Source organism: Juglans regia, chromosome 13 (assembly GCF_001411555.2).
Source record: "Juglans regia cultivar Chandler chromosome 13, Walnut 2.0, whole genome shotgun sequence".
Classification (NCBI taxonomy): Eukaryota; Viridiplantae; Streptophyta; class Magnoliopsida; order Fagales; family Juglandaceae; genus Juglans; species Juglans regia.
This window is the reverse complement of record NC_049913.1, coordinates 35165570-35190072: the sequence shown is the minus strand read 5'-3', so window position 1 is coordinate 35190072 and position 24503 is coordinate 35165570. Positions and strand designations below refer to the sequence as shown.

The following is a 24503-nucleotide window of genomic DNA, read 5'->3' as shown; positions in this document are numbered from 1 at the left end:
ATATGAGAAATTATTGTCATCAGTCTACTTTTGACTATATCCTTAACACATTTAATGTGTTAAGTTAAAAAAAAAATAATCACGATATGTGAAAAGTGCCGACTGATGTATAGTCGGGCTCGTATATATATATATATAATATTTATATATATACGCTCTAGTTGATGTTAGGGAGGATTATTTCCAATTAGAAGTTGTAATTATATACTACAATCTGCTCTATTAACGTGACAGTGTCTAATAAACGTTAGATTTTCATATTTTTTAGTAAGGATTGATCTGAGATTTAATTATCATTATCATGTCAAAAAGTCGAAAAGAAGTAAAACACGTGTCGAGAGATCCAGCGGTCATAACAGCTCAGCTCCCTCACTCAATTAATTCCTTTTTAGAAAAAAAGAAAAGTATGAAAAAGAGAAAGGAAACAGAAAAGGGTAAAGAAAAGAGAGAGAGAGAGAGATAGAGAGAGAGAGAGGTGGGTTTGAGGGTCAGAGTCCAGACAAAAGGCATCGAGAGTCGGCGCCTATGTCCCCGCCGACCAATCATCACGTCCTTTTGCTTTTCCTCCACCTCCACCACCACCACCATTACCACTTCTTCTAAATCTTCCACATTATATAAATCCCTCATCCTCTCTTTTCCACTGTTTCGTTTCTCCTCCCTTTCTTCTTCTTCTTCTTCTTCTTCCTCCTCCTCTCTTCTTTAAACTATTTTTCTCCTTAATCGGGTTCTTCCGGTATATTTTTTTACCGATCGGAAGAAGCCCGAATTTTATCTCTGAATTTTCTGATCCAACTAGGGTTTCTATTTTTTTTTATCTGTTTGTTTTTTAATTTGTTGGATTTTTTTTGGGGGTGGGGTGGGGTTCATTTTTTGTGTGGTTTTAAAAGGCTTATTTTTTTTTTCGTTAAAATATGAGGGGCGTCGTTCAGCAATCTGTGGTTGAACCGTCTACTGTGAATTGCGATGGTGACAAGGAGAAGAAGAAGAAGCGCCGATCTAATCGGCGATCCAAGCAAACCCCTCCCACTTCTGGTAATTTTCTTTTCTTTTGTTTTTTTTTGTTGCGTATTATTTTCCTTGGAGACTTTAGTGTATTTATAACTGGGTTTTTGGGGTTCTTCACGGGGGAACAGATTAGCTTCGCTTCGTTTTTTTTTTTTTTTTTTTTTTGGCGAATTTCATTTCTGGATTTTTGCAATAATCGCGTTATGTGAACATAGTAAGATTTAAACAAAATCTAAAATTTCGTGGTGATGGAATAAGTTTACCAGGAAATGTTTTGGGGAAGTTATAATTGCTGATGAGTGGGATTATCCTGCACCTGCTTGTTACGATTTGGAAATGAGTGAATTATGATTAGGATTTGGAAAGACCATTTCACGTGCCCGTAAAGATGCTATACCGTTACAATCTCTCAAGAATTGAGATTAATATACCTTATGAAAATATTAATTGAGATTAATGTACCTAATGAAAATCTGAATTGAGATTAATATAAGTTTCGAATAAGTTACATATCATTTATATTTTTACTGTTATATTCTTTTTGTATGTTGACTGGGGGAAGTCCAAGACCTATTTCTCCCTTGTGCCACCTTAGCCGATGTTCAGAGTGGCGCAAACACCATTGCTTTTACTTTTTCCTTTTCTCTTTCTTCTAATTACTTCTGTGACATCTATTCTCTCTCCCTCTTACTCTCTCACTTAATGATATAATGCCCCTTCTAAAATAAGATTCTGGCTATGCCCCTATATAGGACCGTGTACAAAATTCAAACTATTGATGCTGAATTTCCCTTTGACTCCTCCCTTCTTCCTTTTTGGTAGCTTATTCTAGTTCAGCGAATGGCATACATGGTGAAGCATCAGAGTGCACTGGTGGAGACGGTAAAACATGTCCTCATGTAACTGCAACCTCAAATAGTTCTTCGTCAAAGCAATATGGGTTGGACATACATCATCCGAATGAGGATGGATTAACTGGAGCATCTAATGTTGCGTTCTATTCTATGCCATCAATGCATATCAGTGAACAGCCAGACTCCATGGAGGTGCAAAGCATACCAAATCAATATGTATTTGATTATGGTAGGAAAGTCTTTTCGCAATCTTCTCTTGAACGAATTGCTTCTGGAGGGTCACCTGGGACATTTACAAACAAGGATTTGTTTCCTTCCCCTCATGTTGAGGGTTATCAAAAAAAATATTTTGATCCATACTGGTCCATGGAGGCTGTTGATGAGGCATTAAAGGTTAGTCTGAAAAGCGATCATGATGTGGATTATAGGTTGGAATATTCTACGTATGTCGCTAGAGAATGGACAATTGTTGACGGATTTGTTATCTTCTGTTTCAGAAAGGTGATGCTTTTAAAGCTGTGTTTCGTGTCAATGCTTACAATAGACTCGAGGTTTGTTAAATTGTAGTTGAATATGAATTATGGTTCAAGGTTTCTCTGTGCTCATCAAAGATAAATACCTGGATAAATAATGTGACTACCCGTTTGTTTAACTGGTAGGCTTATTGCAAAATTGATGGGGTTCCAACAGATGCTCTAGTTAGTGGAATTGCTGCTCAGAATAGAGCTGTAAGTATGCATTGGGTTTATTTTACACATTCTTCAATTGACTTGTCTCTTTCATTATTCATTTTACACATGCAAAGCCTCTGCCCCCACCCCCAATCTCTGGCCGGCCAAAAGAGCCCATTCTCCATTTAATGAAGCAGTTGGGTCTTGATTTTATAATAATTCCATTCCTATATTCATGCTATATGAACCGTGCCGCGGGGGTGGGGGGCTGGGTGGGTGTGGGGGCACATGACAAAGCAGGGAACTTTGCATGCTTGCATGCAAGGGAGTATACTCTTGGAGTCATTTTGTACCTGTATGTATGTGTTCAGTTGTGCTTTTGTTTTTGTGCATATGCATTGTATACCCTGATTGGTTTTGTTGGTAGTTGGTGATGGGTTTGACCTGCCTTTGTGTTTTTGTTATGGTACATTATTTTATATTGAAAAAAAGCACACGCCGACCAGTTTAGTGTCGTTTTCTCTATGGCAGTCTTACTGCACGTATGTGCTATTATAATTTATATAATCCTTCATTAAATGTTGGTATTGAGTTTTTTTTTTCTCTTGTATTTCACTGGCTGACTTATAAAGAATTTCACTATTTCTGCCTGTGGATGAGGCTTATGATTGCTCTGACATCGATTTTGATGCAGGTGGAAGGAGATATTGTTGTGATCAAGATTGATCCTTTGTCATTATGGACCAGGATGAAGGGGTCAACTGGGATATCTAACAATTATCCACCAGTGGAAGATTGTAACGTACTCTTGGAAGATAGGGAGATTTCTAGTGACAGCTGCAAAGGTAAAGGTAAGGTAGATGCCGAATGTAAGCATGCCCATCACAGAAGTTGTCCCTTTCCTGAGAAGGGGTTTTGTTATGGGGACAGCAATTTCACTGAAGAAACTGTTCACGTAGACCCAATTGGGCCGGCTAGTTGTAATCTTGTCAGTCCATATCTTGCTGCTGCGTTTGATTCGTCACATGCAGATTTTTCTAGTGGGCAGAATGAACTAAACACTGCACTGGGAAGGATGTGTGCTTTAATTAGTTCATTCCCTTCAAAACGACCAACTGGCAGAATTGTTGCCATAATTGAGATGTCTCCTCGTCGAGATGCTGTTGTGGGTTTTCTTAATGTTAAGCAGTGGCTTTCTTATCGTGAATTATGCGGAAAGGATGCAAAGAACAACAAAACTTCATTGCCATTATCGAACCGTGAGTACATTCACCTGACACCAACTGACCCTAAATTTCCAAAAATGATGGTCCTCGTGAATGGCATGCCAGACTGCATTAGAAAAAGATTAGAGAAGGGTGATTTGACAGTTGAAATGGAGCTGGTAGCTGCAAAAATTGCTGAGTGGGATGAAGAAAGTCCTGTTCCTCAAGCCCACATCTTGCATAGTTTTGGACGTGGAAGTGAATTAAAGCCACAGATCAATGCAATTTTTTTTGAAAATGCAATTCCTTCATCTGAATTTTCTCCTGAATTACTATCGAGCCTTCCACGTTTTCCATGGGAGGTGCCACAAGAGGAATTTGAAAGTAGAATAGATCTTAGAAATTTGTGCATCTTTACCATTGACCCATCCACTGCCACTGATCTGGATGATGCCCTCTCTATTGAAAAATTGTCCAATGGCAATTTCAGAGTAGGAATCCATATTGCTGATGTATCATATTTTGTTTTACCCGATACAACCTTAGATATAGAGGCTCAGATCCGATCAACCAGTGTCTACATGTTGCAAGGTAAAATACCAATGTTGCCCCCATCTCTTTCAGAGAACCTAGGTTCACTTAACCCTGGAGTAGATAGGCTGGCATTTTCTATGTTCTTGGACATCAACCATGGTGGGGATGTTGTAGACCGCTGGATTGGCCGTACTGTGATAAAATCTTGTTGCAAACTTTCATATGAACATGCTCAGGACATTATTGCTGGAATAATTAGTGGGGAGATCTATAATGCCCTTGGAAATGGACATCCCCAGTTGCATGGCCATTTTGAGTGGCCTGATGTAATTAGATGTGTTGAAAGTCTTCATGAGATTTCCAAAATTTTGAAGGAGAAGAGGTTTAACAACGGGGCTTTACAACTTGAGAGCTCCAAATTTGTTTTTCTATTTGATGAAAATGGTATTCCATACGATACTATGCTGTGCAAACAGAAGGAGTCAAATGAATTGATCGAGGAGTTTATGCTTTTGGCAAATAGGACAGCTGCTGAAATCATATCAAGAGCTTTTCCAAGTTGTGCATTACTGCGGAGGCATCCTGAACCTAATATGCGGAAGCTTAGAGAGTTTGAAGCATTTTGTTGCAAACATGGTTTGGAGTTGGACACTTCTTCTTCTGGCCAGTTTCATCAGTCATTGGAGCGAATCAAGGAAAAGCTTAAGGATGATGCTGTGTTGTTTGATATACTTATATCATATGCTTCAAGGCCAATGCAGTTGGCTACTTACTTTTGTAGTGGAGATTCAAAAGATACTGAAGGCGATTGGGGTCATTATGCACTGGCTGTTCCTCTCTACACTCATTTTACTTCTCCACTGCGTCGGTATCCTGATATTGTTGTACACCGGATGCTGGCTGCAGCCATTGAGGCCGAGGAGTTGTATTTGAAGCAGCAAAGAATGTTGCAAAAACATATTAGGGGAGAGAGTGTGGCAAGAAGATGCTTCACTGGTATTCATTTTGATAGAGATGCTGCTGAATCCCTTGAAGGTAGGGAAGCTTTGTTTGCTGCAGCACTAAAGCATAGAGTTCCTTGCGCTGAATTACTTACAAATGTAGCTGCTAATTGCAATGAGAGAGAGTTGGCGAGCAGGCATGTCAAGGATGCCTGTAACAAACTCTACATGTGGGCCCTGCTACGGAAGAAACAGGTATATGTTATTCTCCCTTTTGCCCCTTGTAATTTGCAGTCCGTTTTTAATAGGTGTTTTTTTACCCCACAAGTGGATTGTGATCACTGCCTAGACTGTAGTGCATCTATAAGGTGCTGGATTTGCTTTATGATTTGTTCTCTATGTCTGCTTTTGTCTTGTTCCTTTGATGGTATGTTGTCCATGGAACCTGCCGCCATATTCTCTGTAATGTCATATTATGCACTCATATTGTGATATTTGTTATTTTGTTCTCAGTAAATAAGAATTTTATTGATGATAATAGGCATAGCTCAAGTATATGGGACATATACAGGTGATATTTGTTATGTTAAACTTGAATACAGTAATATAGAACTTTATATGCTTCTGATGTAGCAGGAATGCTACAACCGGACATTCTTACCATGTGAATATCCTCATTTTGTTCATGGCCTGGTGTCTTAGACTTGATAGTTTGATAATTCAATGTGTTGTAACGAATTTAATATTCAATCTTGAAGTGTCATCAATTAGAAGCTTGAAGTTAACTAACTGGTAAAATTCAATCTGTCTGATAGGGCTAAATACCTTCAAAATGTGGGTTAGTTCTGTGGTGGTTTGGCTGTTTGAGTATTGTTCTCTTTGTTTCTTCGTTACCTGATTTATTTGAGTACTTGCTTAGTGATTCATGTTTGGCCTGTTTTTTTCTGCAGATGTTATTCTCAGAAGCAAGGGTATTGGGTCTTGGGCCAAGATTCATGTCCATTTATATCCAAAAGCTTGCTGTAAGCTGCTGCTTCTGACTTTCTATGCATTGCCTAAATTAAACCTCTCTCTTTCTATGCATAGCTGCATACTGAAGCTAAATTTTGCAATTACCTATCGGAAAAAAAATTGCAGTTTCATTTTCTTCCCCTTAATGCAGATTGAGCGGCGGATATATTATGATGAAGTTGAAGGCTTGACAGTAGAATGGCTCGAGGCTACTTCCACATTGGTGCTTAATTTATGTCCTCCTAACAAACGCTCATCTAGGAGAGGTACCCCTGGTAAATGGAAGGCACTTGAAGATGTTGCATTTGTTGTAAGTCCATATGATCTGGAAGGTGAACTGGGGGTGTTTGGAGGGAGTTCCTATGAACAAGTAGGAGACACTCTTGTTGCTGCCAAGGATCTGGAGGCCATTAGCGAATTTGACACTTCAAAGTCTGAAGTTGTTCCTGGATTTTTCCCTTCCACATTGCATCTGCTTTCGACAATTCCTGTTTTACTTCATCCAGTTGGTGGTGATGATGGTCCCATTGATATTGGGGTGAGGCTCTATATGACTTCTTATTTAAGGTAATTTGGGTGATTGGAAGTGTCAGGCCAAGTGTTGGGAAGGATACTTTGAGAAGATGGAGATAACAGAGCTTTGATTGGAATTGACAAGCACTGTAGATACAAAAGTAGTGTATAGTTCCAATAGTATTAGAAGAGAAAATTATGGTCTAAATCTGCTGATACTCTGAATGTGTGATGGTAAAACATCTGGTGGCGGGTGTAGATACTGGGGGAAGTTTTGTCGTGACTTTGGCTTTTAGTGGCTTTTTTAAAGCAGAAGCTGCCTGCTGGAGTAGGCCCTTGTTTTTGTTGGCCGGTTCCATCCAATATTTTACTTGGTTAACATCTGCCGTCGTCTGCAGATTTGACCTTTCAAAAAAAGCCGAATTCATGCTGTATTTTTCCTTTTTGCTCATTTTCGACTGCGGCCCAATAGATTTTTGATTTTGGGCGGCTAGATCTAGCAGTAGTTCGAATCCGGTATGATGCTGCATTTATATTGGTATGTTTGTACTGTGAAAACTGGGTGGGTGGCTGGCTGGCTGTAAATCCCAGTTTGAATAACACGTTTTCTTGGGGGGTGAAAATGGTGACATGGAAGTGTAATTCTCTTTTGTTGGGAGTGCTGCTTTGCTTTTATTTGTACTCGAGCAATTGCAATTGCAAAAAAAAAAAAAAAAAAAAGGTTGCCCCTTGAGTTCTACATGATAGATAGATGTTGCTCGATCTTTTGGTTTCAATTTAGCAGTTTCCCCCTAAGAAGGATGAAAGAGCTTGGGTGGATTTGATTTGAGTGTCTTCATGATCCCTCTTAACTCTCATTAATTACTGATTTTGTGGTATAGCTATTAGAGTAAACAAAATAAAGTAAATTAATTATTAACGAAAGAAGGGAGTTGTGTATATCAAATACTCGTTTATAATACAAAAAGAAACATACAGGAAATTATGTTACGAAGATGTTTTTTTTTGGTAAGATGTTTGTACATTGTTGCAAGAGAAGTGTTATAATATAAAAGGGATTTGTAAGGAGCCGACCTAATAATTATAAGGTTGGAATATTGAAAATTTTTATTAAGTTAAATTATAATTAATGAGCCATATTAAATAAGTCACGAGTGATAAATTATTAATGTTAATTAGGAATTTTAATTAGACTCAATAACTATGTTAAATCACATTTATTATTTATTGAAAGAGTTAAGTCTCCTTTTAGAATTTAAAGATCAATCATGAGATATTTATTTCAATTTAAAATTATCACTGATTGAAATTTCCTACGCAGTCTCAGTCACTGCCAATCCTATATTTAATGAACTACTAGATCATATTTTTAAATTCAAACTCTCTTCTTAGATGATCACAACTGAGTGTTTAGTAGATTAGTGTCACTACATGTATTAACCGAGTCAAACTCAAACTCATTGGCACCCTCTCCCAAATCTCTATAAATATCTTTCTTCTGTGTGTTATTTGAAAAAAATCATAAACCTCCATAAGTGCAACGGTCGAACCCAAGATACCCAGTCCAGCACTATGATCAATTTTGTATTGGAAATTTTAGGAATCAACTTTACAAGGTAAGTAGCTTGATCATAAATTTGTATTAGCATACATTAGTTATATATATATATATATATATATATATATATATATTATTAAAGCCATTTCTTTAGAAGCTAGTGTTTACATACTACGCATATCATGATATTTGCAAGCACGTCATTCATTATGTTTCATTCCACATAGTTATATATGTATTATGCATTTCATATTGTATAAAACACGTAAGCTTTCATAAAATCAAGTGTAAGATAAGCTCATAACAATTAATAAGTTGGTCATTCAGATGCATAGTACCAATGCAATTTTCGGATGGGTGTGCAAGTCATGGATCTAAGCATGGTCCACTATAGTATGTTAGAATACTATTAACTGCTCCCTTTGCGGTCGCGGGATGTGAGGTCGGTGCACAACCTTGCACACATGGTTAAGTGTGTGAGTTAGTATGATAAGTAAGATAAGTCAAGATAAATCATGCAGCATATGTTTGAATGATCATGATTTTAATTCTCAGCATGAAATAATTTATGAAAAATCTTATATTAAGTATGTTTACGTTATGATGAGTTTCTTATTGAGTCATTGACTCATTTTAGTTTGTTTCATGTTTTTGAACCACCCCAGGTCAGATATTTATGAAGGTAGAGCTGCAAGATGAGACTTATTTTAGGGAGACGTAACAATGGCCTAGATCATATACAAAGGTTTTAAATTATGATTTTTTTATGGCACATGCTTATGAGAAATTTTAATAAATTCTTCCACACACTCTCATTTACAATGATTTTGCATATTAATTCAAAATGACTCTATTTATTATGAGGAATATTTGTACTTGGCGCTTTCTTTAGAAAAAAAAAAAATTTTAAGTCAGGTTCAGTATTAGCACTCCAGCTCCCGTGATTTTCTAAAAAAAAAACATATTTCTTTACTATGGAGAGTGAGGTGTTACATGATTATATAAAAGTAAATTCACACATTAGTATTTTTAGGTGATCTGTTAGATCTACTTTATGATAAAAACAATTTTACAATTTGATGAATCATGTCAAATCGTAAAGCCAAGCTGAATAGAAGATATAGGAATCTTAGCAAATGAGATAATCATAACATATTTATATGAATTTCAGTACTTATCATCATGCCAACTGGGGATTTAGAAGAAGTATGAGCCAGTTCTTAGTTTAGGATTAAGCTAAACGTGGTGTAGGTAAGGTTCACTCCCGCAGCCACACACTTTGGCTGCATTTGAATGCTGAGGTGATCTCAGATTATATGAGTTGATATGTGAATATTAGAATTTTGTGGATTCCATTGAGATGTGTTTGAATGTAACTAGGTTGAGATATGTGTTTGAAAGTATAAAATATGTTGAGATTAAATGTGACAATATGTGACACGATTCTTGAACCCAACATGAACACGACACGAAATTAGCAGGTTTGGATTTGATGTTAACGGGTTTGAGTCAAAATGGGTTAACCTGTTAAGGCACGATTTATAAATAGGTCAACCCACTTAACCCAAAATCAACCCATTTTGACACATTTACATTTTATCTCAACATTTTAATTTTATTATTATTGAGTTGTAATATTTATATTTCTCAGTATGCTTATATTTTTATTGTTGGAATTATTATTGTTGGAATGATAATTCTAGACCTATGCTTATCTTCTTTATTGTAGGGTTTGTAGTATTGTTTTTATTATATGTTAAAATTTGAAAAATATTGATATTTTTCGTTAGTATGTAGTATTCCTTTTTTAAGATATTGTGGCTACTAATAAATATAGATTTTAACTTTTATGTAAGATTGTGTTAATTAGATCAAATGGGTTATGCATTTTAGTTCCAACCTATTTACATGAAATAGATTTAAATGAGATGTATTGTGTTGACCTATTTTTAATTAATTATTAAATTGCTCAAAATGGGTGACACGACATAATCCGTTATCTAAATGAGTCGGGTCAGGATTTGAAAGTCTAACACACTTAGCTTAACGGGTCGAGTTCTGTTTGGCCTATATAATCGAATGTTCATGACTCGACACGAACACGATTCGAAAATGTGAATTGCCACACCTAGTTGAGATGGATTTAATTTTTTTTTTTATAAAAAGTTGAAAAAAGTAGTAAGTAATCAATGATTGATTTGAGAAGGGTTGAGATCACTCAACCAACCAAACATAGCCAACTTCTCATGGGCCTAAACTAACTGAATGTTTTCACGCCAAAAAGGAGAAAAAAAAACACGGTGTAGCTTGACAAAAGGGACAAACTACAAAGGCTTTTGAGAAATGGCGTCAGCAATCAGATGGTATGGATCCCTTGTCGACCTCTCCAAGATCCTCTGCAATTCAGGTCTCTCTCTCTCTCTCTCTCTCTCTCTCTCTCTCTCTCTCTCTCTCTCTCTCTCTCTCTCTCTCTCTCTCTCTCTCTCTCTCTCTCTCTCTGAGTTTGTGTGATAGTGAGAAGTTCCTTGAGAATTGTTTTATGAATTAGTTGTGTGCAATATAATTTATCGAAGGGCGGAGAGGTAATAAAGACAGACATTCAGTCGGAGACAACACACGACCATTTTTCTCAGTGTCCCTATGGCAGAAGCCGATGGGATCAATGACGTTACCTGCTGATGTCGTATTATAATAGTAGTGGGTAATCCCATGATCTATGTTGTGTTCACATGGGTGGGTCCCCATTTGAGGACTGCAATGCAAGTCTAAGTAATTTTATCTTTAAATTTTTTTAAAATTATAAAAATATCCCTCTTAAAATGATATTTTTTCTCATTTAATAAAAGACCTGCACACTTGGGGACTGCAAATAGAATTTCTCTATTAATTAACTCTCCACCACTACCACTTAACCTCAAAAAAGTTAATTAACCTCCTATGAGAAAACTATTTAAATAAGAGTTTTACGTACATTAAATAAATAAATAAAAAGTGAAAAAGTGAAAGTAAAAAAAGAAAAACTCCCATCTCTCTCTATAATTTCCTAGAGAAACCATATTGATATCTGGATCTTGAAGCGTGAAATTTTTTAGGAGACTAATAGCCTCCTAAGCGACATAGAGGTACAATCAACAAAGAGACGTGAGCTGTAAGACGAGCAAATATTCAAAATTGTAAAAATTTTGCTCCTTGAGGTAATTTGAATTAACTTTATTCAACATTAGTATCAAAGCCTATGCTACTTGTTTTCTCCCATATGAATATGATTACATATTGTTTGATGCTTTGGAATGAGTTTAAAAGCATATAATTGATGATATGCTATGATTGTTTGTGTTTCAGATTTTTCATTAGATATTATGGTATGACATGTTTAAGATTGAATTATCTCATGAAAACATTCCTTATAATGTGATAAATATGTCTTTTAAATTTGGTGAAGTTTCATTGCATATAGAAGAAGAAATCTGAAACCCTAATTTTAAATATCATGTTTGCACCGTGACTTTAAGCCAAATTTTAACCAACCAAATCTTATTTTTTGGAAATAAACTTTATATGGTTAGAAAGTTGGGTTCATAAGCTTTAATTTGATATATTATATGCTTAATTAGCACTTAATATGAGTAAGTTATGACTGATTGAAAATAGGTGATTGAAATCGGAAAAAACCATAAATTTGGATTGTGGAAGAAGATGATAAATAATGTTTTTTTAACCAGTCTCACTCTCCGCCATGGAAGGTGGGATCCACCTTGCACTTGTGGTGCATTTTTGCTCACGTTATTGACACAAATACACATTAAGATGACTGAACTTTGTGTTTGGACCTTGGACAACACTATGAGCAATGGAGGTGATGTACCACTCTCTGTCGCGACAAGTGAAGTGGAGGCAAGATAGCCTCTAGAGCCAAAACGAAGCCCGCACACGTAGGAGGCATATGGGGGCGCGTGCGACGATTTCTGATGCCCAATTTTTGTCACGTATGGCACGTGTAGCCTTGTGTTGGTGTCTAAAGCTGATTTATATCTTTTTTAGGCCAAGAGCCAAAAAAATATTTTTTAAATCATTTTTATTAAAATACTTTAAAAAATTGATAATAATAAAAATTATTTTTGGATACTTATTATACTTCCTCGAGTCCAATTTTTCTGTGTTATATGAACATTTATATAGATTCTTTTTTGTTGCATTTATATAACTGATACTGGTAAATACATGTCCATATTGAATGTATCCCTAGATTTGATTATCTATTAAACCCTTCTTATTATTTGAGATTGTGGGTTCTCTATCCGTTGAACCATCATGCATACCACTATGATTGGATGTTTGAGCTCATTTTTTTTTATTATTAAAATGGATAAGTGGACATAGATAATTTGTTGGGCTCATGTGTAATGTATGTATTTATTTTTATGTGAATAGATAAGGTGTAACTTATAAATATATCGATGTCGTGACATCTCTATTTATTTATTATTTTCCTAAAAATTTTGTAGTAGGATTTTCTTTGAAAATGTAATATTCGAAATGTAATTTTATTATTGATGTCATATAAAGGAATGAGTTTCACATCTATCGATATACTTTAAGATCATTTTAACATGATGCTCCAAATTACCAATGAGGCTTCGGGTGGAGCCTATGGGGAATGTGTTTAGCGCAATGATTATGGATTTTTCATATTTGATAAATGGATTATGTGTATGAGTTTTGAGTATTTTTTAAAAACTCATCTATAAATTTTATTCAAAATTAATTAGATATAGTATTTGGACTTATATAGTGGGAGATGATTACTAGTTTTTTTTTGGTAAAATTTTCGATCTCACTATGTAGGAAGGAATTACATGGTATAGTTAGATTTTGGAATAAAATTAAATATGTGCTAATGTCAATCTTGTGCAACGAATGTAGTGATAATGACTACTAAGAACGTAGTTGCTGACCTTACTAAAGGAGATAAATTGGATGTGATTAACTATGACATGTGATATAGGAAAATTCAATATCTGCTTAAGGAACAAGAGGTCCTAGAAAATTTATCCCATCTTATGATACAACTTGAGGAAGAGAATACTTCCCAACATCGTCGTGATATGAAAACCTATAGGCTTGAGCAAAGATAGATATGTGTTCGCATTTTACCCTGCTTAGCATCATGCACAATGATCTTATCGGGGAGTTTGAAAACTGCCCAAGATATATGGAACTAGCTGAAAATTGCCTATAGGGGGACATCAGCTACTAGGCTCCGTGCTCTCACTTTGAGATTTGAGCGATATGTTATGAACCCTAAACATACCATGATTGAGCATTTGAGGTCAATGTCTGCCTTGATTCATGATCTCAAGGCTATTGGCAATAATCTCACTGATGAACAAGAAGTTATCGTTGTGATACGATCTTTGCCTAAGTCAACATGGGGCAAATAAAGCTCGTTTTGACACACAGTGAGAATATTAAGACTTTTATTGATATATCTCGCCATTTGAAGCTAGAGGTGGAGCACATAGGTGCGTATCGTAATACTCTTCTTGTTGTCCAAACTGGAAAGTGCAAGGCATTCAAACCTAAGCGCAAGCAACATGAAAGATTTGTTAGAGAGGCAAATAATCTTGGGTCAAGGGATGGAAAAGTAGTAAAGCGCCGCAGAAGCAAGCGTGTTGGCAAGGACAAGTCCAAATTGAAGTGCTATATTTGTGAAAAAGTAGGACACTTAGCTCGTGAGTGCACTGAGGCAAATAAGGTATCCACTAAACACAACTCTCTTATTACTTATATTTGTTCACATATTTTTGTTGTTCACTCAATCCTTGAATGGATTGTAGAAGTAGGAGCATCAAACATGTAGCTCGAGATCGAGTTGGGTTCATGGATTATAGAAGAATACTAACTGGCAGACAATACGTTATATTGGGTAATTGAACTTAAGAGGAAGTGCTTGGAGTTGACACCTACCGACTCAAGATGCGTTTGGGATGTTTTTTACTTCTTCATGATGTGCTATATGCACTTGGTGTTCAATGTAATCTATTTTTAGTTATTTTTATATTGGAACTTGGTTTTACTTTTCACTTTCATGACCATCAGCTAGACTTTTATTTGGATAGGGTTTTGTATGGACATGGTTTTCTTTCGAATGGTTTCTCTATGTTGGATTTAGATAATTTCTCAGTTTCTTTAATGGGTTCAAATGATTATGATGTTGTTTCTAATTTATTGAAATGACATGCTAGACTAGGCCACTTAGAAAAAGATAGAATGACTAGATTAGTTAGAGAATGCCTATTGGGGTCTCTTGCTAATGTAAGCCTACTTGTGTGTGAGCCTTGTTTAGCTTTAAGGCCTTGACATCTTATCCTTTAGAGCTAGTCCATTCTGATATTTGTGGACCTATGAATGTGAAGATATGCCATGACACATCTTATTTTCTCATATTTATAGACGACTACTCACATTTCAATTATGTCTATCTGATCTCCCATCGCTTTGAAGCATCAGTATGTTTCAAGCACTTTGTGGCTGAGGTTGAGAATCAGAAAGAAAGAAATTTAAAAATTCTACTTTAACATGTTTTCTTCAAGCGCTTTGTGGCTATTTTAGCATGTTTTCTTAGGGTCACGAATGATACAGTCTAGCATGTCTTGGAAAGCAGTCAAGTCTAATTGAATTGACATGAGTGTCTAGGGAAGTTTGTTTAGATTCTTACTTGTTATTTTATGTCTCATAGCCCGAACGAATATATCGTTTTAACTTCGATATAATCATGAATATATTATATAATGTGAGGTCAAGAATTGCTTTGAGTTATAAACTGGTGAGAGATTAAGAACGCTTAACCTAGTGAGATCAAATAGTCTGGGACATAGATGAGATATTATGAGTGATGTACTATGTTAGTATGATGGTGACTTAATATAGTACTCATAACCTTTTCATTCTCTTCAGGTTGCACGCTTCATTTTCTATATGAGGGATAATTGGTTGAGAGATCAAGAGGAGATTGTTAATGGGCATGACACCTATTGTGAACAAGCGGGAGATATTGGTAGTGGGTAACCCTGATCTATGTTGTGTTCACATGGGTTGGGAGGTTATTAATTAACTCTCCACCACTATCACTTAACTTCAGGGAAGGTAATTAACCTCCCATGAGAAAACTCTTTAAATAAGAGTTTTACGTACATTAAATAAATAAATAAATAATATGAAAAAGTGAATATACAAAAAGAAAAACTCTCCCCTCTCTCTACAATTTCCTAGAGGAACCATCTAAATATCTTGATCTTGAAGCAATGAATTTTTTAGGAGACCCTAGTAGTGTCCTAAGCGACGCGCGCACGTAGAGATGCAATCAACAAAATAAAGTGGGATGTAAGACTAGCAAAGATCCAGACTTGTGGAGATTCCGCTCCTTAAGATAATTCGAATTAACTTTATTTAACAGTTAATGAGCTCCAATTTCATTTATTGTTGCACTCATTCAGCTGCGACGGCTTATCATGACTCATGAGATTCCAATATATATGTGATTTTAGAGACTTTCAATTGATTAATCTTTTGGAAAATAGCACAGACATGGTGGTTACATTGTTTCCTGGATCTTTGACATTATGCATTACGCATCTTAGAAGTTAACAAAAATATACACAAAGCTGTGAGCTTTAGCTGTGAGTTCCAGTTTTCCCAGAGGTTCTCGCGAGCAGTAAAGCACAACCTTTTCGATTTCTCTGGCCGTTGGTTGGCAGCTCGTACAACCAGAAATAGAGTGGTATTCGATCCCATAAAAGAAATGAGAAACAAGAAAAAAAAAGAAAAAGTATTACATTAATTTGGAATAGGTGTTCATCTATCATACTTGCACCGTCGAGCTTTTAATTGATGTGTTTAGTTCATTTTGATGTTTAAATTCTGATGTTTGAAGTATTAATTTTTGGATGTTGAAGTAACTTGAAATATAGGTTAGGTTTGCTCAAATAATTATTCCAATGGTGTTGTATTCACCATGTGTTTGGCTGATTGTGTAGGGTCTAACAACCTTGCTCTAAAACCTGTATGCTCCTTGGGTACTGGGGGATACTCTTCAAGATTGGCAGCTTTGGACTACATGCCATGGTATGCTTGCTTGTTTATTGAGGTTTTTGTTACAACTCAGGGTGGAAACTTTCCACATTTTCTGATGGGTCACCTAGAGTGAGAGATTTCAATAGAAATATACTTTCGTCTACACATTCCCTTTGATGGTGTTGTCTTGAACAGGTTCTTGTGTAATTTGTTTATTTGCCTTAAGATCCTATCCTAATATGTAAAATTACAGTTGTAATTGCCGACGTTGTTATTTTGGATAGATGGTACTTTATTGTCCTCGAAGGATTGATCAGCTTCATAAAAAGCTTGATTTAGAATGATTTGGATAGTAAATGAAATGATATGATTTTAAATGAAAATTGAATAAAATATTATTTTTTAATATTATTATTGTTTTGAAATTTGAAAAAGTTGAATTGTTTATTATATTTTATTTAGAAATTTGATAAAATTATAATGATAAGATGAAATCATTTTTATATCCAAATGGAACCTTAATGTCATGCGATGAAATGGTACCCACTACATAAGTAGATTAAGAAAGTGATAACTCCACTTGACCTTTTATTTTGCTTGAGATACCCAATCTAGCCATTTTTTTTTTTTTTTATGCATTATAAATGAGAGGTACAAAGTATACTCCACCCAACAACCTCTTACTTCCAATTTTATCTTAAATCTAATAACATCCATGTCAAGGTGTGGGATTCACATAAAAGATTTGCTCTGCATGCTCCATATCTCACTTTCACGGGCTAATGAACTCATATCACGCTTTGTTCGATGATGCAAGAATTCACTTTGGAATAGCTCCAATCGCCGCATCAACTCTCCACAAATAGCCTCACTTTCTGATGATTGGGATGCAATTTCAGCAAAAAACTGGGTTAGCCTATCAAATCTCTGTGCTGCAGGGCTGTCACTCAAATCGTCATAACTACACTTGACTAATGTATATCTCCGTTTCAAGTCTTTTCTCCACCGATCAAGAATATATTTTGGCGGCAACAATTGTTTTTCTAGATTAGTAAGCACACGAAGCGCATGTCTGCACAAGATACCTCTAAACTCAAACAGGCAACAACTGCATTTCACCTCAAAATCAGCTTCATTAAACGAAACACAAAAGTTTGTCCTTTTTATGAAACCCTCAAAACCCTTCACCTCATCACGAACTTGATAAGTATACATTGCACCCTCACATGTAACCAACGCTGCACAACAATACAACAATCCCTTGAACTCATCTTGGACTTCTCTAAATTTGGCATTGGTGTAAAGTTCCTGAAATTGTTTCTCAATAGGATAATGAGTAATACATGGGATTGCAGTACCAAAGGAACTAAAATCAGCTGCGTTTTCATTCTCTACTTTTCTCCTCAAGGCATTATTATACTGCTCAACAAATTGCTTGGGCATGGACTTTGAGTTCACACAATCTTCAAAGAAATAATTCATGCTTTCACTTCGTTGTGTAGTAGACAACCCAGCCCAAAATGTATTTTTTACATAGACCGGTACCCAAAGATGCCGCTCACCATAGATCCAATCCAGCCAAGCATTATCACGGAGGTTGTAACTGTCAAGCAAGCATTTCCAATTTTGTTCAAACTCCTCACGGCTCAAGGAGTCATAGACAAAACCTTGTATACTACGCTCGATAGCTTCATATTGAGAGTGTGATCCAAGTTTTTCTGAAAGTTTCTTCATGATATGCCACAAACAAAATCTGTGTTGGGATCTCGGGAATACCCTTGCAATTGCATTTTGCATCTCTTTATCTTGGTCTGTGATTATTGCACTTGGAGTCTGTCCATTCATACATTTCAGCCATGCGTCAAATAACCACACAAAAGTTTCTGTGTCCTCATTGGATATTAATCCACACCCAAAAAGGATTAACTGGCCATGATGATTAACTCCCACGAAAGGAGCAAATGACATCCTATATGCGTTGTTTAGATGGGTGGTGCCGAATGTTATCACATCACCAAAAGAATCATACGCAGCTCTACTTCGAGCATCTACCCAAAAAACATTTCTTAGTCTGCTTTCGTCGTCCACATCTATCATGTAGTAGAACTGATCATTTTTCTCTTGCATTTTAATGAAATAATTTCGTAGAGCTTCGACACCTTCTACAGCAAGCTGAAGTCGTCTCGCCTTCCCCATTTCATTGCAGCAAACCTTTTCGCCAGAAGAAAGATTCTCATACCCCCCAGCTTCATGTACAAATGACTTGTAGTTCTTACGCGCTTTGATTCCAGCCACATCATTTACTTCACGTTTTCTTTTGATACTATCACCTAGCTTCTTATGGCACCTAAAAAATATGGCCTTCCCGGGACTTAAAGCATGTGTGTGTTCAAGAACGACACTAGACAATGTATATTTTCCATCAGCTGTCAATGTGACATTTATCTTGGCCTTGCATCCCATTTTCTCCACTGATCTTGGCCTAAGAACATTAGATGCCTTGCTCCTTGATGTGCCTTGCCGAACACATGCAAGAGTGAAATATTTTAATCTCCCATCATCTCCGACATTGGAACTTCTTTTTGAAACACCGAAACCCATACGCTTTGCGTAGTTGGTATAATACAATCTCACTTCTTCCTCTAATGAAAATATCATTCCAACCTTTGGTTCTTCAACAACATTGTCTCCTTCATCTCCTTCCTTCCCATCCGGTTCACAAAAAGTGTCTTCTTTATCCTCAATGTGCGATACGTTCGAGTCCATCACTCCAGAGTTGAGTTTTTCCTACATTACTAGAATAGTAGAATAAAATTCCCATTCTTTAATTTTCCCAAATTTAAGAAGGAAAATATAAAGCGTGTTCTTCATTTGGTGCCATAATGATGAAGCAACTAGACCGATAACAGTTCAGTTTAGGCTAAAAAAAATAATGAAAGGATGCCAATATACATAAGCTTGAACTTTAACATTGGACAGCATGGCCACGCAATTTTCTGCTTTTTTTGGACAGCTCGGAGAGATTTTGTTGAAGTAAAGGTAGCATTCAGATAATCCAGTGTTCAAATAAGTTGGTTCTTATAGCATTGTCAGAAAGAAGGCACATGCAAAATGTGAACCAAATTAGATATACAAAATATTCCCATTAACGAGGACAATATATTGGTGTTTGTAATAGATTCCACCTACTTTATGGGGGACTATGGCCCTAACCTGGAGGATATCAACTATAGTCAAACATTTTTTATGTAGAGGATTCACCGACTTTCATTCCCATGGTTGAATACTTTAAGTTTGTTTGTGGCCTCTCAAAATGGACGTTTTATCTCAGCCTTCTTAACCCATAAAACATCAAATTTCACCACTTGTTAGAGCACTCTCATTGGATTAGCTAAAGTTAAAGAACATTTTTTTATGAATGTAAGAGAAATTTGACTTTTAGCTATTCCATTCACATAAATCTCCACATTGAAATAGTTATTTTTTCATTAGATAATAATAAAATAATATAAGATGAATTTGATTTTAATTATTCACATCAAATCTCTACATTAGATTATACATTTATTATATAGTAATGAATAACTAATAATTTCAAAAATATTTAATTTTTTAATTATTAATTTATTTAATTTTATCATATTTTACTATTCTACCTATTATATATTAATTAATAATCATATTCTTATTAAATTAAAATCACTAACTCAAATTAATATATCAATTTTAAAAATATTTTAATATTTTAATTATTAATTTATTTTATTTTATCATATTTTACTATTCTACCTATTATATATTAATTAATAATCATATTCTTATTAAATTAATACATTACTAACTCAAATTAATATATCAATTTCAAAAATATTTTAATTTTTTTAATTATGAAATTATTTTATTTTATCATATTTTACTATTTATAATATTATATATTAATTAGTAATCATATTCTAATTAAATTATGGATTAAAAATAGAAACTAGAAAGACATTGATAGAGACCTCGGGAGAGAAAAACAAATGATATAAAATGGATTTGATGAATAAACAATGTCTTTCAAATTTGGAAATAACTTTAGAAGTTACTGTAGTTATATTCCAAATATTTGGAATATAGCTATTCCAATGTGATATATTTTATGGTTCAATAGCTAAATTTTCATTGAATTTAGCTTTTAGCTAATCCAATGAGAGTGCTCTTAGTTGTTATAGCAAAGTCAAAAGTCCCACATGTATAGAGTGCTTCCACTCCTTTGGGAACCATAATTCATGACTGGTAGTTATGAAGGAGGCGTTGTGACAAAGGGGAATTGAAATATTAATTTCTCCCAGTATACTAGACCAGCCCTACTGCCACATTTATCCAATCAGAATCTTAATTATTTCTCCCAGTATCACCTTTGCTTTGTCATTAACCAGTAAAGTTCAACGAGGAATGCCTAATCAAGAACAAAAATGAATACATAGAGGCATTTGTAGTCATACCTTGTGATTTATCCACCTATATCAGTGACAAAGTGGCTGTTGTGATGGATGTAGAGGGGCTAATGGAAATCACAACTCAGATGGAGAAGACAGCATAAAATCTGTGTGATCCAGCTCTGGACGATGGCAGCAAAATGGCAGAGAGGATGACCCAGCTACAGAAATGGTGGAGAGATAAGTGAGGTTTGAGAGCATTGGCATCAGATTCTCTATAATATATAGCTATGTAAATTTTAACCACATCAGTAGGGCTGTAATCAAGCCGATTTCAAGTAAGTTGTGCCCGTTCAAACTCAGCTTGATTATTAACGAATTTGGCTCTTTTCACTGCTCAAACTCAAGTAGAGTAAGACATCTTATGTCCAGACCCTACTCGAAACAAGATAAGAAATTGAGCCAAGTTCTTAAATAAGTACTATAACTCTAATCAATGAAAGGTCTTGTCTTGTTGATACCAAAAACTTCAACTCTGAAAAGAATAAACTTGCATACACACTAAAATATGTTGGTATAAATTTTTACTATGGTGCATTATTTTCTCAAGTTCTCTTAACTTAAAAAACAAACACCAAGCAGCCACCAAATTAACCCTTTCAAACTGTAGAAGTAATGGCTGAACACATTTTAGAATTCAATCAAAGAGCCACCAAACAGTAAGGAACTTTTTAAAACAAGTCAAACACCAAACAACCACCACATAACCCTTTCACACTGCAGAACTGTGGCGGTTAGCAATTTAAAATTCAAGCAAAGAGCCACCGAAGTGATCAAATAGCAAGGAGCTTTTAAAAACAGAATGTATAAAACAAAAACACCAAACGGCCATGGAATTTACCATTTCAGTGTGTAAAACTAAAAATAGCAAAGAGCCACCATATTAAGCATTTTGGAATTCAAGCAAAGAGCCTCCAAATAGAAAGAAGCTTTTTACCCTTATGTTAAGTACAATGATTTTTAAACACAGAACTTTAGCAAGAACTCCTCCATTCTTTATATGCGATTTTCATTCCCAATAGTCAACTTTCTAACATTTTAGAAATTCTAAAATTCAGTCTAACAGATAAGTAAATAGATATGTTCATAGCCTGAAAAGAATAAGGCCATCATCATGAGGGGTTCCATAGCGGTGATAGCTAGTCAAATGCGTATGGACATGTACAGATTTATGCCTTTTCCAACCAGAATATAGGGAAAACTAGAAGTGAAAGTCAAATATTGCAGACAGATAGGCTTATCTAAGCAGTAAACAATTGAAGCCAATCAGTAATAATTTTAAAACAATCAAATGCAAATAAATAAGCATAAAAAACCCCATCTCAGTTGGCACAGTCCCCGAATCTAAATATTCAATTCCAAAGCATACTACCAATATAAGCACTAACCGTTTACCAAAAAGATTGAGAACCCAACCTGCTGGTTTCGACAAATAAGCGCCTAATCAAACTCAAGCTCCTAATCGATGTCAAGAACCTTTAAAAAAAAAAAAAAACACCACATCAGTAAGAATAAGGAAAAAAAAAATGGAAAAAAAATTAGTGAATCAACCGTAGACAACAAAAATAGGAAAAAGTCGAGAGAAATCGAATGGAGTGATATGCGGTGTCACGGTGTGTAAGAAATTGGAGCTTTTCTCTGCATAGCTGCCTAAGAGCTGAAAATAAAAAGTACATATAATATGCAGGAGGGAAGTGCTGAATCAAAGAATTAAGAAATCCCCAATATCTTAGACATTAAGAGTCGAGAACAAGAAGCGAAAAGTGCAGTGAGCACCTTGACCCGTAGTTGAAGGAAGATGATCAGATCAAATAGCCATCTTGCTGGCTGAAGAGAAGATCAACGGCGGCTTCGTGCATATGGCGGGAGAGGACATCGACGTTGCTGCTACTGGAGTTGAGAAGGAGACGGCATGACTAGATGAGTGCTTGCGGGCCGCGGGCGTTGTGTTTGGTTATATAAAACCTCTACTGAAGTTAGATGAATGCTTGCAGGCTGCTACTGGAGTTAATTGTTGTACATGGTGTGATATACAAGAAACTCTCACACATCATAAATGTCAGGTATCCTAAACAAAACCACCAAAAAGAAGCCAAAATTCAAAACCACCAGAAACTGAGGGCTTCAAACCTCACACAGACAGCAACAAATCCACTAATTCATACGAGTTGAGCACATTACGAGCGAGAGAGAAACCTGCAGCTATGATGACGAAGCCGAAACTGAAAATGGTGGCTTCAGCATTTAATTCATCGTGGGAATTTGAAAAGGACGAAGCCGAAACTTAAATCTTTGATTGTGGGCGGTGATCAAGCCGTCCGAAGCTCTAAGATCTGAAGCTAGGGTAGGGAGCTCGGTGAAATGTGAGACAGAGAGTGCCTGAGAGACTGAATTCAATTTCAGACCATCTTCGTCCCTTTCTTTTTTATTTTTGTTTTTTTAAAGCCACGTAGGCGCCACTTTAATAGGTGTGGTGGTGTGTGAAACCAAGGGCTTGAGTCTGTAGGAGAACTCCACTCCGACTCCTCTGCTCGGAACTCCCTCTACTCTATTTCTCTACGCAAATTCGTTTTTGCAACAAACGGCCTTACATTCTCTCGCTTTCTGTGACATCATCAGGTTTGATCGAACTCGTTCTTTCGATTCGTATTGGATTTATCATCACTTCTGTTTGGCTGCTGAGAAAACTGATGGAAATTTTAGCTGAACTAATTTTAAATAAAGTTTATCCTTTGTATTCTCCGAATTATATGTCTTTCTTAAAGACCAAACCGGAAAATTAACATGCACAAATAGATAAATCAACAGTTTTTCTACGAGCAATCGGCAGATTGCAATCCCGTGCTGCCGGCTGACGTGGTATGGTATGCAATTTTAAAAAATGAACAGAATGAAAACGAAATAAAATCGAAGAAGCAGTTCAGCAGACTGCAGTCACTGCACATCGCAAACATCCGATTGTTTAGCGTTCGTAGATCTGTGCAGCACATACCGATTTTTTCTTTTCCTCCCTCTCTCTAACACATCTGATTGGTAGTATTTGAATAACTAGAAAATATGAAAAAAAATATAAGAAAATAGTCCAAATTCAAGTTAACCTAGCTTCCAAAAAGAAAAAAAAAAAGAGAATAGAAAAATATTTTTATTAATGATTATGGATATCTTTACAAGTGCCTCATTCTACTATATATATGACTTCTCTCTTGGGCCACAGGCCACTTACTCCGACGGTAACACAAAGCCACAATCATAATTATAACTAATAATAAATAGGTCATGGCCCGACTCAATAAGACTCTTGCAAATAAACTCAACTATTAAACTCTTATTACTCAATCCAAACCTATGACTTTGGTCTTTCGTATTTCTATTGCATTCGTATGACAAATCATCCCCCATAGAAGCACCTTGTCTACAAGGTGCGGTATCTTTGCCTACGATTGTCCCACCACCTGGGTAAAAAATAAGAATTTTTTTTATACCAATAACCACTTCATGTTTCACAATAAAAACTCCATCAATGGGTGTTGCTACATACCCTTGACCCATCCCAAGCATTTTATCGAAACTCTCTAAGGCAACATCTACTCTAGCTCTTTCATGATTGCCACTCATCCGTATTTCCATACCACTCATTGAAGTGGACCCAAACAT

General features: G+C 35.7%; 2 protein-coding genes across 4 annotated transcripts; one reads left to right on the top strand and one right to left on the bottom strand.

Annotated features, from left to right (window-relative positions):
- Positions 1-437: 437 nt before the first annotated feature.
- On the top strand, positions 438-7387 carry LOC108988324 (DIS3-like exonuclease 2). Its single transcript, XM_018961559.2, has 7 exons — positions 438-1035; positions 1831-2255; positions 2360-2413; positions 2522-2590; positions 3228-5468; positions 6164-6235; positions 6376-7387. The coding sequence occupies exons 1-7, from the start codon at positions 915-917 to the stop codon at positions 6793-6795; spliced, it is 3402 nt and encodes a 1133-aa protein (XP_018817104.2). The 5' UTR covers positions 438-914; the 3' UTR covers positions 6796-7387.
- Positions 7388-16923: 9536 nt separating this feature from the next.
- LOC108999518 (protein FAR1-RELATED SEQUENCE 5-like) lies at positions 16924-23517 on the bottom strand. Of its 3 annotated transcripts, none has more exons than XM_018976425.2 (5): positions 23031-23517; positions 22626-22917; positions 22266-22325; positions 20856-21010; positions 16924-19163 (listed from the first exon to the last, which is right to left on the bottom strand). In XM_018976425.2, exon 5 carries the CDS (start codon positions 19132-19134, stop codon positions 17101-17103), a length of 2034 nt encoding a protein of 677 aa, XP_018831970.2. In that variant the 5' UTR covers positions 19135-19163; positions 20856-21010; positions 22266-22325; positions 22626-22917; positions 23031-23517; the 3' UTR covers positions 16924-17100. The 3 variants fall into 3 exon arrangements, with proteins under 3 accessions (XP_018831970.2, XP_018831969.2, XP_035540615.1); XM_018976424.2 differs by having other exon boundaries at positions 23046-23517; XM_035684722.1 differs by having other exon boundaries at positions 16924-19155; positions 23046-23517.
- Between the last annotated feature and the right edge of the window lie 986 nt (positions 23518-24503).

What these genes read in the sequence shown, in the direction of transcription:
- LOC108988324 (XM_018961559.2), top strand. Translation starts at nt 915, where the DNA reads ATGAGGGGCGTCGTTCAGCAATCTGTGGTTGAACCGTCTACTGTGAAT. An exon ending in CTGTTGATGAGGCATTAAAG is followed by an intron (nt 2,256 to 2,359) that starts GTTAGTCTGAAA and finishes CTTCTGTTTCAG; the next exon opens with AAAGGTGATGCTTTTAAAGC. An exon ending in TTGCTGCTCAGAATAGAGCT is followed by an intron (nt 2,591 to 3,227) that starts GTAAGTATGCAT and finishes ATTTTGATGCAG; the next exon opens with GTGGAAGGAGATATTGTTGT.
- LOC108999518 (XM_018976425.2), bottom strand. Translation starts at nt 19,134, where the DNA reads ATGGACTCGAACGTATCGCACATTGAGGATAAAGAAGACACTTTTTGT.